This window comes from Nycticebus coucang, chromosome 11, assembly GCF_027406575.1.
Source record: "Nycticebus coucang isolate mNycCou1 chromosome 11, mNycCou1.pri, whole genome shotgun sequence".
In the NCBI taxonomy this organism is placed as follows: Eukaryota; Metazoa; Chordata; class Mammalia; order Primates; family Lorisidae; genus Nycticebus; species Nycticebus coucang.
The window spans coordinates 32,458,548-32,475,343 of NC_069790.1; the positions used below are offsets into that span (position 1 = coordinate 32,458,548).

At 38.1% G+C, this 16,796-nt stretch overlaps 2 protein-coding genes across 8 annotated transcripts in view; one reads left to right on the forward strand and one right to left on the reverse strand.

Moving 5' to 3' along the window:
* Positions 1–71: 71 nt before the first annotated feature.
* On the forward strand, positions 72–9,865 carry HNRNPA2B1 (heterogeneous nuclear ribonucleoprotein A2/B1). Of its 6 annotated transcripts, none has more exons than XR_008372906.1 (13): positions 104–323; positions 3,072–3,107; positions 3,205–3,315; positions 3,479–3,625; positions 3,918–4,128; positions 4,283–4,384; positions 4,459–4,539; positions 5,001–5,063; positions 6,301–6,420; positions 6,652–6,774; positions 7,439–7,521; positions 8,892–9,027; positions 9,538–9,865. XR_008372906.1 is itself a non-coding variant. In XM_053553771.1 (12 exons), exons 1-11 carry the CDS (start codon positions 318–320, stop codon positions 7,498–7,500), a joined length of 1,062 nt encoding a protein of 353 aa, XP_053409746.1. In that variant the 5' UTR covers positions 104–317; the 3' UTR covers positions 7,501–7,521; positions 9,538–9,865. The 6 variants fall into 6 exon arrangements, 4 of the variants coding, with proteins under 4 accessions (XP_053409747.1, XP_053409748.1, XP_053409746.1 ...); XR_008372907.1 differs by having other exon boundaries at positions 8,892–8,964; XM_053553771.1 differs by lacking the exon at positions 8,892–9,027.
* Positions 9,866–11,273: 1,408 nt separating this feature from the next.
* The window catches only part of NFE2L3 (NFE2 like bZIP transcription factor 3), a 36,385-nt gene continuing 30,862 nt past the window's right edge, over positions 11,274–16,796 (reverse strand). For both annotated transcript variants that reach the window (XM_053553769.1, XM_053553768.1), the window contains one exon: positions 11,274–15,760. In XM_053553769.1, the coding sequence (XP_053409744.1) occupies positions 14,489–15,760 (1,272 nt within the window). In that variant the 3' untranslated portion in view covers positions 11,274–14,488. The remainder of the gene's footprint in view (positions 15,761–16,796) is intronic.

Sequence of the window (16,796 nt, forward strand, 5' to 3'; positions counted from 1 at the left end):
GGGGAGGGGCACGTGATTGGCGTAAGGAAGGTGAAGAGCGTTCCCGCCATTGGCGGCGGTTAGGACGTTTACGCAACGGCCTGACGTAGGAAAGACGCGTTAGTCGAGGGGAAGGTTCTAGAAAAGCGGCGGCAGCGGCCCTAGCGGCAGTAGCAGCAGCGCCGGGTCCTGTGTGGAGGTGCTCCTTGCGGTGTTGTTTCTCGAGCAGTGGCAGTTTTCACTACAACGCCAGGACGAGTCCGGCTCGCGTTCGTCCGCGGAGATCTCTCTCATCTCGCTCGGCTGCGGGAAATCGGGCTGAAGCGACTGAGTCCGCGATGGAGGTAACGGGTTTGAAATCAATGAGTTATTGGAAAGGGCATGGCGAGGCCGTTGGCGCCTCGGTGGTAGTCGGCCAGCTGACTCCGTGGGAGCGGCAGCAATCGGGCCGCTTCAGTAGCGGTTATTTTTGAGAGGGGTCGATAGTGGAGGCCTAATCGTACGAACTCCTTCCCCACCCTCAGCCTCCCGGCGCCATTTCTCTCTACTGGGGGGGGGGGATGGGAACTTTCGCATGGGGGACGCAGCCCTCTTTAGGAAAAGTAGGGCGCGGAGGTGGGAATTCTTTTTCCCTTTGTGAAGCACGTTGATTTGGGGGCCCCGGCGTCTGGGCGTTGGGCGTTTCGGCGGGCATGGGGTCCTCGTGAGCGAGTCTGCGGAGCTTCCCCTCCCCCCTCCCGGGAACCGGATTTGGCGTCCGCCATTTTCATGTCTCTCCTCCTTCGCAGCGTTTTTCTTTCAACTGTCTTAATTTTACTAGTTTGATTCCTATATCAAAGCATAGGCGCGGTTAACTATTTTTCTTTCTTTTCGGGCTGTTTTCATGTCGTTTCGAGGTGGATTTGGAGTGTTTTGTGAGCTTGGATGTTTAAAGTCCTGCGCACCTCATTAAAGGCGCTCTGCCTTCCCCTCGATGAAATGGCGCCATTGCGTTCAGAAGCCACACAGAAGAGCGGGCGGAGGGGGGGTTCTTCAGGGCGTGCAGCCGCGGTTTGAGACGAGGTATTAAGACCTAGGGCGTTGGGCCGCTTTTGATGCGAGCCATATTGTAAAGAAACCATTTTATGTTTTCCGACTCTTTTCCTTGTGTAACGGTTTTAACTGGGTCTGCAATGTTCAAAATGGTAACTGAATCGCAGGAAACTAGAAATAAAAACCTCAAGAGACGCCCGAATCGTACCGATTACTAGAGCAGCGGTGAGGAAGGAGGCTCTTTAAGCGGGAGGGATAGTTTAGAATCCATTATTGGCCTGAAGGATTCTTTTTAAATTGTAAAAGTTCGTATTTTAAGTAGTATTTTTACTGGTTTGTTTTTTTATGTTCGCTGGGTAAAACCGTGGATCTTTGTAGATGAAATTTTGAGGGGATCGCAGAATGTTTATCTTTAGTTGTACTGTGGCTAAGACATACTTTGGTCCCTTAATGTGTGTTGTGTACAAAATTGTAAGATCTGGGCCACTATGTATTTGAAATGTCACTTGCTTTTCTTATTTGTGATCATTATATTGATAAATATAAGGGCTCGAGCGAAGGGGGTCTATGTGGTTACTTTCTTTGGCCCTAAGCACGTTTATACAATAACTTTGCTTGTAATCGATAGTGGACGTCGGGTAAGTTTGGAAAAAAATGTGAGGTAAGTAATGAGTTTCTGCTTTTAATGATTTGTAAGACTTTGTAGATGCACTTTTTCTCTCTAATTTATTTGGGTTTGGAGAAACGTCTCCTATACTGATACTTAGAATAAACAAAATAGCCGGAAAGTCTAGTTATCAATCTTGCCTGTCACCATTTAAAAAAGACTTATTTGACAATTTCAGCTTTTGTTTTTAAATCTTCAGAATCCTGAAAACTTAAAAACTTAACTATGCAGGAAAAAAATTTGACTGAATTGGTTCCGATCACTGTATATGTATGCAGTTGGGAGAAGTTCCGTATGTGGGTTGAGCAGTAGTACTGCTTGCTAAGAACAAAATTGAAAATTCTTGGATTCAGAATTACATGTGACCTTTTTTGTTGTATTGTGCATTCGTAGTGGCTGGGATCCTAGATGGCGTCAATTACTTATTCTGTATGGATTTTTAATTTTTTTATTAGAATTACCTAATTGGTTACCTACTTGGCTCATTCTTTAACTCAAAACGAAGGGCTGTTAAGTGCAGCATATTTGCCTGCTGCTTTGCAGATAATAAAAAATTGTAGCTCAAGTTTTTTTCCTGTGTAAAATGTGAGACATCTGTCTTGTGCTGTTACCAGATGGCCGCTTAAGTTTACTAAGACTAAGCTTTCAATGTATTTAATGAGTCGATTATCTTTAATGAATTTACTTCAGGTGAATGTACTACATTTTAGTGTACATATGGTTGTTAGCTGGGTAGTAATTCAGATTGTACCGTGACATAAATAGCAAAGTATTAAATGCCCAACAAAAAATCAGTATGCTAAATTTTTTAAACTTTAAGTATTGCTGGTCATAAAAATTAATTTTTGGGGTTAGAAGAGGCTGTTTTTAAGGTAATTTATACATATCTTGAATGTTTAGGTTTTTTTTAAGAGTCATTAGAGAAACTTAATCACATTTAATAGTTTTGGTCCAGAACTTAAAATCGCCACCAGAGGGGGCAGTTAAGGAAAAAGAAACGTGTTACTTTTCAGATACAGGATTCTGAAATAAATGGTAGACTTTGGTCTTAGGAATCAAGAGTTACTTTTTATATTTAACACAAGCTGAATCGGGTTAAAAAGCTAACTACTGTGTTTTTAGGTATTAAGTGAAAAGGTTTATTATAATTTTTTTAGTAACCCAGGAGTGACCACAGGATAGATTGGTTCCATAAGAAAGTTTTTTTAAATTAAGTGATAGTAAATTTGTTGAAGGTAATTTAATGTTGAGTAGATTTAGATCAAGCATTAATGACTTTGAAATTTGTATAGTTCAGCTGAAGCAAATTTTTTTTTTTTTTTTTTGGTGTAACACAAATATGCAGTTTAACATATGGTTTAAATTTGATGTAAGTTTTTTTTTTCCCCCCCAGAAAACTTTAGAAACTGTTCCTTTGGAGAGGAAAAAGGTACTCTGCCAGCAGGTCACCTCATATTTAAGAATTTAATTTCCTGCATACGAAGAGAAAATGTAAATAAAAATTGAAATGGTGTTTTCCTTTGCAGAGAGAAAAGGAACAGTTCCGTAAACTCTTTATTGGTGGCTTAAGCTTTGAAACAACAGAAGAAAGTTTGAGGAACTACTATGAGCAATGGGGCAAACTTACAGACTGTGTGGTATGTAAATTATGGAATTTTGAATGTAGATACTAGTTTTTTTGCTTCATGTTCAGTGAATAGTGCAAAAAGTAAAGCCATGCTGCTAATAAAACTATTATAGTTGCTGTTCCAATTTATAACAATGAGATCATTTGCTAATGTTTACTTCTTGGTTTTAAAGGTAATGAGAGATCCTGCAAGCAAAAGATCAAGAGGATTTGGTTTTGTAACTTTCTCATCCATGGCTGAGGTTGATGCTGCCATGGCTGCAAGACCTCATTCAATTGATGGGAGAGTGGTTGAGCCAAAACGTGCTGTAGCAAGAGAGGTAAGCAGAAATAACTTCATGGTGCGATCATACATGGTGGGGAGAGGCTGTCCTGTGAGAGATCTGAGTGTAATATTTGAAAATTTCATTTTTTCTTAAAAGCTGTTTTGAGTTTCTGTTCCTTTACCTCCTTGAAATAACATTTTTCAGAAGACTTACTTTAGAAGCTATCCCTTTGCCTGGTATTTTATCATAAAGTGACTAAGTCATCTGTGGTACAAATACGGTATTCTTTTAATCATATTTACAGTTTTTTCTGTCAAGATGACTTACTTTTCCTCTACTATTCTAGGAGTCTGGAAAACCAGGGGCTCATGTAACTGTGAAGAAACTGTTTGTTGGTGGAATTAAAGAAGATACTGAGGAGCATCACCTTAGAGATTACTTTGAGGAGTATGGAAAAATTGATACTATTGAGATAATTACTGATAGGCAGTCTGGAAAGAAAAGAGGCTTTGGCTTTGTTACTTTTGATGACCATGATCCTGTGGATAAAATCGTATGTAAGTGTCTATACGTGCTATAGGTGGATGATTTAACACATGTTAACATTTTGGGCATGTTAACATCTAAAACGTCATTAAAAGACAAACTTTTCAGGTTGCTTTACTATACACTGTAGAATTAATGGAGTCTTTTTTTCCTCCTCCATTTTAGTGCAGAAATACCATACCATCAATGGCCATAATGCAGAAGTAAGAAAGGCTTTGTCTAGACAAGAAATGCAGGAAGTTCAGAGTTCTAGGAGTGGAAGAGGAGGTAACTTCATTAATTGGTTTTTCTTTATTTTCATTTGTGGAAGTGCTTCCTGCTAACCGGGGCATTTATTGTAGGCAACTTTGGTTTTGGAGATTCACGTGGTGGTGGTGGAAATTTTGGACCAGGACCAGGAAGTAACTTTAGAGGAGGATCTGGTAAGTTCAGGTTCTAAGTGTTGAAGGCTGATGTGAGTACACGATTAAAAATCCTATGAGTTCTCATTAGAATTAGGAGATCAACCTAAATTAAAAGTTGTCTCTGAGACTATTTTGGTTGTGTCCTTGAGAGAATTTCCAGCTCGGATAGACAAGAGGTAAAAAAAGACAAGACTTACGTGAATTATTAGTTGCCAACAAGAACTTCAGCCTATCCATTGTATCCATTATCATTACTGTGTATAAATGAATGGAATTTCTTAAATTGAGGCTTGCCCAGTCTAAGCCAAAAGGCAGTTGATTTTGTTTTTATTTTTAGGCACGAACTAGTAAAAATACCAGTGTGTTTCCACCTAACATTTTCAGTTCTTTAAGGGATACTAATAGGGGACTGTAGAAGGAATGACTTAAAAGATTGAGTAGGTGGACAAGTTATAATCATCTCTTTTGGCCCCTCACAGATGGATATGGAAGTGGACGTGGATTTGGGGATGGCTATAATGGGTATGGAGGAGGACCTGGAGGTCAGTTTTTTTTAATTTGATTTATGTGATTCTTAACTAAACTGCATTATGTATGTTTGTTTATATGTCAACTTAAATCTTTATTTTGCCATTTAGATAACGGGCTTAGGTAATAGTGGTTCAGTTATTTGGCTTTTCCTTTATAATTTGCATCTTAGTTTTGTAGCTTTTAAGGAATAGTGCAAAGTCATGGGTGAAATTAAAATGAGAATTTGAAGGTGCTGTCATGTTATCTCATTGTTCATCAAGCAAACAAATTGGACCTAAATGTGATATTTTACGCATTGTGCTTTTCGGGAAAAGTACAGACTTTAGGAATTCAGATCAACCCATGTAGGGGAAGTACATGTAAGAGCAATTGTTGTCTTAGCACTTATAAATAGATGATAGGTTCCCCTCCTCCTTCCTTAGGCTAAAATAACCTAAAGAATATTCTCAAAATAAATATGTAAATGTGCTTTCTGGCTACAGATAAGGTTGTGAGCCACTGTTACACATCAAGTGATAGCTTTAATTGTACTGTGTAGTATACATTCATGTGGAGTACAGACACAAGGTTTATTTTTCTGACAGGTTTCCTAAAAGGGACATTTTAAAACGAAGCTATAGACAACCCTGGTTTTGCTACTCATTAGGCATGACTTAAATTAATATATCTCTTACTTGGAAATTGGACTTTCAATTTAAAATTTCAGTGTTAAATTACCGCTTGTAAATAGACTTTCCGTTTTGAGGAGGGGTCAAGAATAAACTTTTGATTTACATGAAAGTTTGCTAATTTCTGGTCCTCTCTTCATCTTTACTCTGGAGTTGGGTAGGTTAGTGTTTTGTTCAGGACAGATATAATTCATAGGGAGTATGAATTGGGAACTTAATCTTTGGGACCAAAATGAAGTTACTGTTCTGGTTTCTCCCTCGCCCATACAGCTAATCCTCATAATGCTTACCCAAAATCTGTGTGTATTTCACAATGCCTTCAAGGAATCAGTATCTTTACTTTTAGGGGAGAGCTGTGGTATTTCAGTCTCTATAAATGGTCTGTCCAGTTGGCTGAGGATAGGCACCCAGCCCCCAAATATTTGCCAAAAATAGGTTATTCAGCCCTTATAAGACTCCATGGAGGGACTATTTTATTTGTAAAACAATGTATTTTTGAAAGCTAGCAATGGGTGTGATAAGACAGTTCAAATGGAATTGAAAATATTAAGTAATCACTTAAAGGCTTATTTTATAATAGGTGGCAATTTTGGAGGTAGCCCTGGTTATGGAGGAGGAAGAGGAGGATATGGTGGTGGAGGACCTGGATATGGCAACCAGGGTGGGGGCTACGGAGGTGGTTATGACAACTATGGAGGAGGTAATAAATTCACCTGCAATTTTTGTGGGAATTTGGAGTGGAATTAATGGCCTTTAACATTTGATTTTTCATTTCACTGTTGTCATTAGATGCCTTTAAGAATTGTAGATAGGTGTTATGCATATATTCTGAGTTGTTTTTTGTTCTAACACTCGGCATGTATTTAGTGGTTTAATGTTTTGTCTTCTGAGGTCCATTATGCTATCATTTCATTTTTTTTTTTTTTTACAGGAAATTATGGTAGTGGAAATTACAATGATTTTGGAAATTATAACCAGCAACCTTCTAACTATGGTCCAATGAAGAGTGGAAACTTTGGTGGTAGCAGGAACATGGGTGGACCATATGGTGGAGGTAATTAATAACTAAAAATTGAAATGTTTCAGATTTTTGTGTGATTAGTCTTCCATGACTTAAGTCAGACATACTAAGTAAATTTGGGTGATTCTGCCTTTAAATGCAGTATAACTCAAAGACATTTTCCATAGATCTCCACAGAAGGTACATTATTTAGCACATAATTTTTAACATCACATTCAGGATGGGTGGTGGATGTGAAATATTTGGATTGCAGGAGGTAGTATGGTGGGTTCTTTTTTCTTTGCCCTTGAATAATTCTTGAGAAAGCCAGGTAAAATTATTAAGCACATTGCAGGTGGTATAAATTGATTATTGATACACCACCAGTGTCTTTGAAAGTTAAATAATAGTATGCATTTATTCAAACAAGTTTAATTTTAAGAATTCAGCTTAATTTTAAGAATATTTTTAGTAGGACAGGAGAGATTTTCTGTGTTTTGTGTTTGTGGTTTGTAAAAATTTAACTTTAAATGATAGTGAGAGGACCCATTAAAATATATTAAAGACTTGAGGAACAAATGTCTTTATGATGGGTAATTTGGCTCACTGGGGCTCACTTAAGGTTATGATCTGCTTGTTTTAAAGATAGTATGGAGTCCACTGTAGTATTGTCAGAAGTTGGAGTAACCTTTCTCTTTGCTGTTTTCAATAATTCCAGGAAACTATGGTCCAGGAGGCAGTGGAGGAAGTGGGGGTTATGGTGGGAGGAGCCGATATTGAGCTTCTTCCAATTTGCCATGGGTAAGTAGCTTTTTGAGTTTTACAATATTATTGTCTTGGGAGAAATAGCTGCAGGAGTAAAAGCTTTTTAGGATCATGTTATCTTTCCTTAAAATCTGGTTAGATGGATAATTTCATAACCTATTTTTTTTTTACTCTTTACTTCTGTTGAAACAGGCTTCACTGTATAAATAGGAGAGGATGAGAGCCCAGAGGTAACAGAACAGCTTCAGGTTATCGAAATAACAATGTTAAGGAAACTCTTATCTCAGTCATGCATAAATATGCAGTGATATGGCAGAAGACACCAGAGCAGATGCAGAGAGCCATTTTGTGAATGGATTGGATTATTTAATAACATTACCTTACTGTGGAGGAAGGATTGTAAAAAAAAAAATGCCTTTGAGACAGTTTCTTAGCTTTTTAATTGTTGTTTCTTTCTAGTGGTCTTTGTAAGAGTGTAGAAGCATTCCTTCTTTGATAATGTTAAATTTGTAAGTTTCAGGTGACATGTGAAACCTTTTTTAAGATTTTTCTCAAAGTTTTGAAAAGCTATTAGCCAGGATCATGGTGTAATAAGACATAACGTTTTCCTTTAAAAAAATTTAAGTGCGTGTGTAGAGTTAAGAAGCTGTTGTACATTTATGATTTAATAAAATAATTCTAAAGGAAATTGTGTAATTATAGACTTTTTATTTTAAATAAGTTAAGGAGTGGGTAGTATAATTAAGGTCTGTTGCAAAGCTGTTGTATATTTATTTGTGTAAGATAAATGCTGGTCAGATATAAGTGTGTTGTCTGCAATTCATCAGGATTAAATTATGTAGATAACTTAAGGGATATCTCTGCAAGGAGAAACACCTTTTTAGATCTTTTAGATGCTGCTTCTTCAATGCAAGGAAAGGAAATAACCCCAGCGAGGTACTCTTCAGGGACACAGGTCTAGTACAAGAGAACTCTTGACGGCTACTAAGTTCAGCCAGTCTTAAAAAACTGCGCTGTTTCTACAAAGCTTTAACTACAGTAGTTTATAAGGATGCCAACGAAAGCTGAGGGTGTAGAGCAAAATAGTTCTAAGCTTCAGTTAAACTTCTTTAGGTAAGATCTTATTTACTTTTCCTTTCTTAATTTTCCTCCCTAAAATATAAACTAATACTACTCTACAATGGTCTTTCAGTATAGTGGTTCTTATGTAGTTTAACATAGCTATAAATTGAGTTTAACAATTTATAAACTCAAGACAATAATTTTTTAAACCCTGTTTTCCAATCTGTCATTTACTTAAATTATTTTGGTTTTTTTCCCCTTTTTTTCCTTCTTTTCCTACCCCCTTCCCCTCCATGAAGATTCAGGTGCTTAACATATCATTTTTTTCCCTGCTGGAATTTTAGCATTGATAAGAGCCATGGACAAGTATATTCTGCTGCCACAAAGACTGTAAAGTGCTTCATTTCAACAGCTGAGGCAAGCCAAGTGATCATTAATAAAGCTTTTCTTGGTTCCTTCAGTGGTGTTGGTAGTAAAATGGTAGGTAAAAGTTAGGCTGCAAGTTCAATAAATCATGAGATTTCCCATCATTACACCCTTGTGTATTCACATTTCTTGGATCAAGCATTTGAGTGTATTTAGGGGTTTTATTAAAATAAAGACATATGTTCTATTTATGGTTCTAGCTTTACATACCCATACCACAAGGCTGAAAAAAGAAGGTAGGGGCAAATGGATGAATCTACTTTCAGATAATAGTCTGAGTAAAGTTTCGGTCTACATTATATAGTTGGGTTTAGGTGTGGTGATTCTTACCTAGTGTCCTACCCTGAAGAAAGATGCAGGTTGGCTGCTGAAGTTTGTTTCTTAAATATTCACTGGAGTTTGATTGCCTGGCTTTATTGCCTTTTCAGGAATGTGATAATCAGGGCTTATTCTACTATATGCACCAGTGAGTCTTCTTTGATCCTAAGACCACCACTGAAGTTATTTAGGTTCTTTGGACAAACATGATAAACTTCTTCAGATACTTTTTTTTTCCTTTGGCAGGAAGGTGTCTTGCTGCAGGTAACTAATGAAGAAGTGGTCAACCACAGAGTCTTCAAGAAATAAGAAATTCTGTACCATCTGAAAGTAGTTCTTGTTGGTGCCTTCATTTAAAAAGCACTTTTAAGTCTAAAAGGGAAATGTTTTCTGATAAAACAAATTTCATTTAGTTCAGGTTCTTGATATAAAACAAAATGAGTGTTGTATGTAAAACGGTAACATCAAATCAGCCAGAGAGATAAATGTATCATGTTTTAAGTTAGGTATTGTGAGTAGATAGATTAAAATACTATTTTAAATATGAAGTTTATAAAATAAATACTTTTGTATCTAAATACTTGGTGTAATGTTTACACATCATATGTCTGAATCTTGTTCTATGAACATAAGATTGTCTAAAAGATCGCCATCCCCTAAATTTTTAAAACAATTTTGAAAAGCTATACATTATTTACATTTTCTTTCAATATTAATAGACAAATGAGAAGAGCATTGTGGACATTATTGGCTGTCCCTAATAAAATGCTATTCTTTATGTACTGTATATTTCAGCGTTTGAATACTGCTACAGTTTCCTGGCTTTACCCTGTTTGTTTTTAATATTGCTGGTGGTATTTTGAAATGATGAAGTTTAAATTAACCAGATAGAGTGGTCCAAAGTAACTGGCTATGGAAAACACTACAGCTTAAATTTACATAATAGTTTGTCAACTGTCCTGTTGTGTTTTACAATTAGCAAAGGGTTGAACTTTTTGGATAAAATTGAATAGGGTCATACCTAGTTGGACATGTAAATCAGAAAATAACAAGTGCAAAGTTAAATTGTTTAAATTAACAGTTTATTTTGATAATGAGATATTTCACAGGTAAGTCAAACTAATGACTAACAAGTATGAGCTGTTTTTGCAATAATAGTTTGCATCCATTATTGGCTATTAACGTGCATGAATACACATTAAAAAAGTCTAGCTCTACATAAAAATTGAACTTTGAAAAAGTGTATCAGTAAGTTGATGTAGCACCTCAAGTACCCAAACTAGCAAGGAAATAATACAAATTACAGGGAAAAGAATAAATAATGCTCAATAGGGTGAAATGAACTGGTGTATGAGGATAACGGGTTTACTAGGTATTGTTGAATGTTAAAACATTTCCCATACATTTATCTATTTAGAAGTTGAAATTTAAGGTGATTTTCTGAAACTTGAAAGAAAACCGTTGTATATTGGTACAAGACACATTACCTCAAAAACTGAAAAAGCACTTCAGGGCAAACACATAACTTCAGCAGATGTCACCGATTGGAAACAACTTAATGTGTGTGATTCTGGCTAAAGCTCAGGGTTGCAGTCACAAAAAACTTGGGGTTGGACAATGACATCCAAGATGATTTAACAGGAATGAAAAAATAAATGCTGGCTGTTAGTCTTTACTCAGTGAACAATTTAAGAAACAAGGAAAAATTGCCAAATAAGACCACACTTTGCCAAAATAACTTCACACCATCATAGTTTTATCATGGTTATGCTGTTGGAGGGTTCCACTCATTAACATGGTTTTTGAAGCTGGCTACTGTACTACACTCTAGGTATACTTATTTTAGAGTCTTTAGAATAAAAGAATCAAATCTCAGGTCATTACTAAGGATGGCAGTTGTAAAGTGTAGGAATGTTTTTGTGAAAGGTAGAGACAAATCACTAATCTTAGAAAAACATACGTGGTTTGATTGTTTTTAACACCACAATCTTAGGGTTTGGGAAGTAAGGTATCCAAATGGTTCATGTGACCCTTGCTATTTGACACAACGTAGTACTGCAACTAACAGTGGTTAGCTATGTTTGTTGTGGGCCTGGGGCCACTTAGCAGGTAAGTGGATTACAAGAGAATGTTTGAAGATGGGGTGGGGGAATTTCTGCTGGCTGATGCAACTACTTAAAATAGGATGTAAAAAAGGTGTTATGTTGTCATATAGATCCATAGGCTAACATTTTCTGTTCTGAAAGCCACTGCCAAACTTAAGGCTACATTTCACAGGAGTCTCAAGTATCCAGAGGACTTTGTGTGTGGTAATTCTTGGCATGCACATAATTAACCTGGACTTTATCTCTGTGATAAACCACTTAAAACCATCCATTGGGTGCCATCAGAGGAAATGAGGGTTTATGTTTTGGGTGGTTCTACCGTATTTCACTTTAACTCCATTTTTCAATTTTATTGTCATGGTGGAATCAACCAATTTTCTAGATTAGGAAAGACTGATCTATATTGGGATCTCTTTCAAATAAATGGGAGATTGGAGCCAAACTGAATTCAGGAGGAGAAAGGGCTTTTAAAATGTAAACTGGACTAGCACAAAAGTTTAGAGCTTTTTTTCTTTTTTGTACAGACAGTCTCACTTTATGGCCCTCGGTAGAGTGCCATGGGCCTCACACAGCTCACAGCAACCTCCAACTCCTGGGCTTAAGCGATTCTCTTGCCTCAGCCTCCTGAGTAGCTGGGACTACAGGCGCCCACCACAACACCCAGCTATTTTTTTTTGTTGTTGCAGTTCAACTGGGGCCGGGTTTGAACCCGCCACCCTTGGTATGTGGGGCCAGCGCCTTACCCACTGAGCCACAGGCGCCGCCCAAGTTTAGAGCTTTTTTTCCACTAAGCTGTTGGCTATTTTGACTACATAAGTCCTGGCTAGCAACAGTTTCAGTCAACCATTGGGTTTCGCTAAAAATCTTTTTTTCTTGAGACAGTTTCATTATGTGGCTCTGGGTAGAAGGCAGTGGTCGCAGCCACCTCCCAACTCCGGTTTAAGCGATTCTCTTGCCTCAGCCTCCCAAGTAGCTGGGATTACAGGTGCCTGCTGCAACGCAGCTATTTTTTTATTGTATTTGTCATTGATTGGCAGGTCTGGGGCGTGTTTGAACCTACCAGCCCCTGTGGGATTTCTTCCACTGTTGGAACTTAATCAGTCCAGTATGTTTGGGTATCAGGAAAGTAGTAGCCCAAGGCAAGTTGTGGAAGTGGTTATTAAAACTGGGTTTGGGGTGGCGCCTGTGGCTCAGAGGAGTAGGGTGCTGGCCCCATATGCCAGAAAGATGGGTTCAAACCCATCCCTGGCTAAAGAAAAAATATTGGTTTGTTGACTTGATGTACTGGCTATAGTCCCTTGGTACCTGCAGGGATACTGGTTTCAGGACTCCACCGATGGTCCCTATAGAATGGTGTATCTGCACATAACTTACCTATTGTACACTTACAGGTACATTAATAATGTGTTCAGAGAGTAAGTTATGTTCAGTGTAGGCACAACCATCTTCCATCCCTGTCCCTGAAATACGTCCCTATTAACATTTCCCAGGTTACCTTTCTCTCCCCTTGGGTTTGAAAGGAGCAGTCTGACAAGTAGTATTAGAGAAATTGGTACTGTAGGATTTTATATTTTAAGCTTAAATTTGTTTTAATGTGCTTTGTGGTTGCAATACAATCAGGCTTTTTTTCAGAAGGTCTACTATCAATAGGAAGATCTACGGCTTGGAAGAAATGGCTATACCGTTTAAAATGGAAAAAATTTTAAGGCGCAGATTTACAAAAGCTACATATCCATTAGCAATACTATTCGTGGTTTCTGGTAAATTCTTAAAGCAAGTCAATGGTTGAACGCAGAGGTAACATCTGAGAACCTTTGTAAGAATTTGGGCATAAAATCTTGACTTGTTAATCTGGGAGGTCTTTGCTATCTTAAAATGCACAATTTCCTGTTTACTATTCAAAATTTCTGAAATGGTTTGGTGAGATTTCAGTATTTTAGGATGTGAGCCTATCCAAAGACCTTATGGGTTTAATAATACCCAAGGAATTCTGTTTATGCAGGCAGCTCCATTCTACCTGTGGGGTTACAGTGGGAGAGGTAGGTCTGGGGCCTAAACTACCAGTGACTACATCTTTGCACCATTCCCCTCCCCCAGCCCCGCATTAAAGCCTAAACTACTTAAATCTACTTCTCAACCTTCCTAATGCCACGGCCCTTTAATACAATTACTGTGGGTCGTGACTCACCACCTGGTTTAGAACTTGGCTGGGGTTTTTGGGTTTTTTTGGACCCAAAGTCTTCATTTTTGTCACCCTCGGAGTATGGTGGCGCCACAACTCTTCAGCAATCTTTCTCAAGCTCAAGCATACTCTTGCCTCACTTGGCCTCCTGTGTAGCTGAGACTACAGGTGTTCATCACAATGCCCAGTTAGTCTGGCTCAGATGTCTAGATCATCTGAGTTCAAGCAGTCCATAAGCCTTGGCCTCCTGTTTTTAGTTTTGATTTTGTGTAGTATGTGTTAAGTCTAAGGGAGTATTTGCCATAATATGTTGACATCCATCTGGCTTGAGTCTAGCCTATTTGTATACTTTCAATTTTCACTGTACTGCCCTACTTGCTAGTCACTCATCCTGAATGTGGATATTTTGGAAGGAAAATATCTAAATTTGCTTTGAATTTCTGTATAAAAAGGAAAATTTTTAATGCATTCAAAAATTTATATCCACAGAAAAATTACTCATAAAAATTAAAAATAGCCTTTGAAAACTCCACTATAGTACTAACAGTGGAAATAAGGCTATTTTGCATTTTAAGTCATATAAAACAAATACATCTTAAAACAGATCCCCTCTGCTTTTTGAAGTGACCACCTTTTAAAAAATTGGCTCCAAAGTGAGTGCTGTCATACTAGGTTTTCATATTATCCTATTCTTTGAACCTAACTATGAATCGTCACAGGATTTCATGAAAAGTGGTTTCCCTTAAATTCCCCACAAGTATCTCAGTCCAAAATACTTAATCTATGTAAACTTCAAAACCTAGCCTTAACTGAGCACTTCAAGTACCAATACTTAATGTTGATTATAATGGTTTGTGATCCAGATAAGCAGTTTTTGAGTAGTACTTTGTCTACATAATGGAGTCCATCTTCAGTTCCTTTTCTCACTTTTTCTCTGTCCCTTTTGGTTTTCCTTTCTGTGACCTGAGGGCACCAGTTCTTTGGGTACAATCAAAACACTTCCATCATGGCTGCACTGAAGAGTATACTGGTTTGGATTAACAGGCCTGCCTTGCTCATCTCTTAACCTACTGAAAATATCATGATAAAGGATATGCAGTTTTTGTTTCATTATGTTAATAGCTTTGTTACATTGGGCTCGCTCTCTCTTAAGGGTTTCCTTCTTTGCTTGCAAATTACATACATCATCTTCTAGATTCAAAATTATGTCTAATTTGCGTTTACGACAGTTCTGAGCAGCCACTTTATTTTTCCCTCTTCGTCTGATATCACGGATGAGCGAGACTTGTAGGTCTGTCAGATAGTACCTACTTAACATGCTGTTGAAAGAATCAACAGGCATACGGACAATTTCATCTACAGAAAAAGGGATGTGTAAAGCTTTAGCACGCCGTTCATCACGACTCAAGTTTCTATCTGTGTCATTGAGGTGCCTACTCATTTTCTGTGATTTCACAGGCCATGAAAAAGATTCAGAAGTGGATTCTGGTGCACTTGGCAGTAAGTGGTAAGTGTGGTTATGAAATACGTGTTGAAACAAAAGATTGCCATGGAAACTAGAAACACTCCTATGGTCCACATGACAAAGCTTACTGGGTTCTGTGTAGTAGCCTCCTACAGCCCCTTCTAAGTTATGATGGGAAAGAGAGTCAAGGTCACTGTTATAACCTATAGCACCTCCTTCGTCATACATAGAGTGAAAAGAATTAGACTTGGTGACAGAGGTGCTATTGTGACTTGAATTTAAAGAAAGGCCAGAATCACAATCTGGTTTTTCAAAAAGCTGGGCAACTTCCATTGGGTCAAAACCTTCCTCTGTGGCCAATGACATCAAGTTTATCTCATCAAATATGTTTACGTCAAGATCATATAGTAGGTCCTGGCTTGTCAGAGTCCTTGTCTGATTGTCAGCAGGTGGGAGATATCCTGGCAAATTAGTTACAGAAAGGGTTTGCTCAGGATTGATAGTATGAGACGTTAACTGCAGAAATGCTTCTTGTGCCTGTGAAGTCCTTGCTACTGGATCTCTTCTAAATGTATTGTTTGGACACAACAACATGGCCTCATGAAGGTTCACGTCGTGACTTATAGCCTGGCTAAAGTTTACATTCGAATGTGCTGAAGAATTCATGCCATCGTTGATAGTGCCTAGAAGAGGAGGAGTATCACCCAGTGAGATGCCCTGAAAAGGAAGGGGGAAAAAAGCACTTTATCCATAATCCTATTTCAAATCAGTTGTATAACTTAATACAACTTTTCTTCCCGCACTTTTTGTCAATTCCTCTACACAAAATGAGATTATGCTATTGGCTGTAAATGACTCTACTTAAAATACAAGTAATATAATACATGAAGCGTGTCCAAATCAAAATACACTATACTTGGGGGAAAGAATTGGTCTTTGAATAATCTAGAAATTTAGAAAGCTTGACTAGTATAAAAGCTAATCTCATTTTTTTTTTTTTTTTTTGAGATGGAGTCTCACTTTGTCACCCTAGGTAGAGTGCTGTGGTGGTAGAGTACTGTGGCATCACAGCTCACAGCAACTTCAAACTCTTGGGCTTAAGTGATTATCTTGCCTCAGCCTCCCAAGTAGCTGGGACTACAGGTGCCCGCCACAACGCCCGGCTATTTTTTTTTTTAAGAGACAGGGTCTTGCTATTGGCTCAGGCTGGTCTTGAACTCATGAGCTCAGGCAATCTATCTGCTTTGGCCTCCCAAGTGCTAGGATTATAGACGTGAGCCACCATGCCCAGCCTCCTTTTATTATTATTATTCTTTGGAGATAGAGTCTTACTATGTCATCCTGGGTAGAGTGCTGTGGTGTCACAGCTCACAGCAACCTCCCAACTCTTGGGCTTAAGCGATTCTCTTGCCCCAGCCTCCCAAGTAGCTGGGACTATAGGCACCCACCACAACAGCCAGCTATTTTTAGAGGTGAGGTCTCACTCTGGCTCAGGCTAGTCTTGAACCTCTGAGCCCAAGCAATCTTACCTGCCTCAGCCTCCCACAGTGTTAGGATTACAGGCATGAGCCACCATACCCGGCCCAAAATATTGTTAATTATACTCTTCTGAGCTACTGAACACTAGAACTTTAACTGTATGTATATGTATGTATGTATCTAACTTAACACAGTGATCTTCATTTCCATCAATGTTGCAAATGACATAATTTCTTTTTTTTTTTAACAGCCAAATAGTATTTCCGTTATATAT

Excerpts from the sequence above, each read along its gene's own strand:
- HNRNPA2B1 (XM_053553771.1), top strand. Across the intron at positions 3,626-3,917 it reads AACGTGCTGTAGCAAGAGAG|GAGTCTGGAAAACCAGGGGC; the intron begins GTAAGCAGAAAT and ends CTACTATTCTAG. Across the intron at positions 6,775-7,438 it reads GGGTGGACCATATGGTGGAG|GAAACTATGGTCCAGGAGGC; the intron begins GTAATTAATAAC and ends CAATAATTCCAG.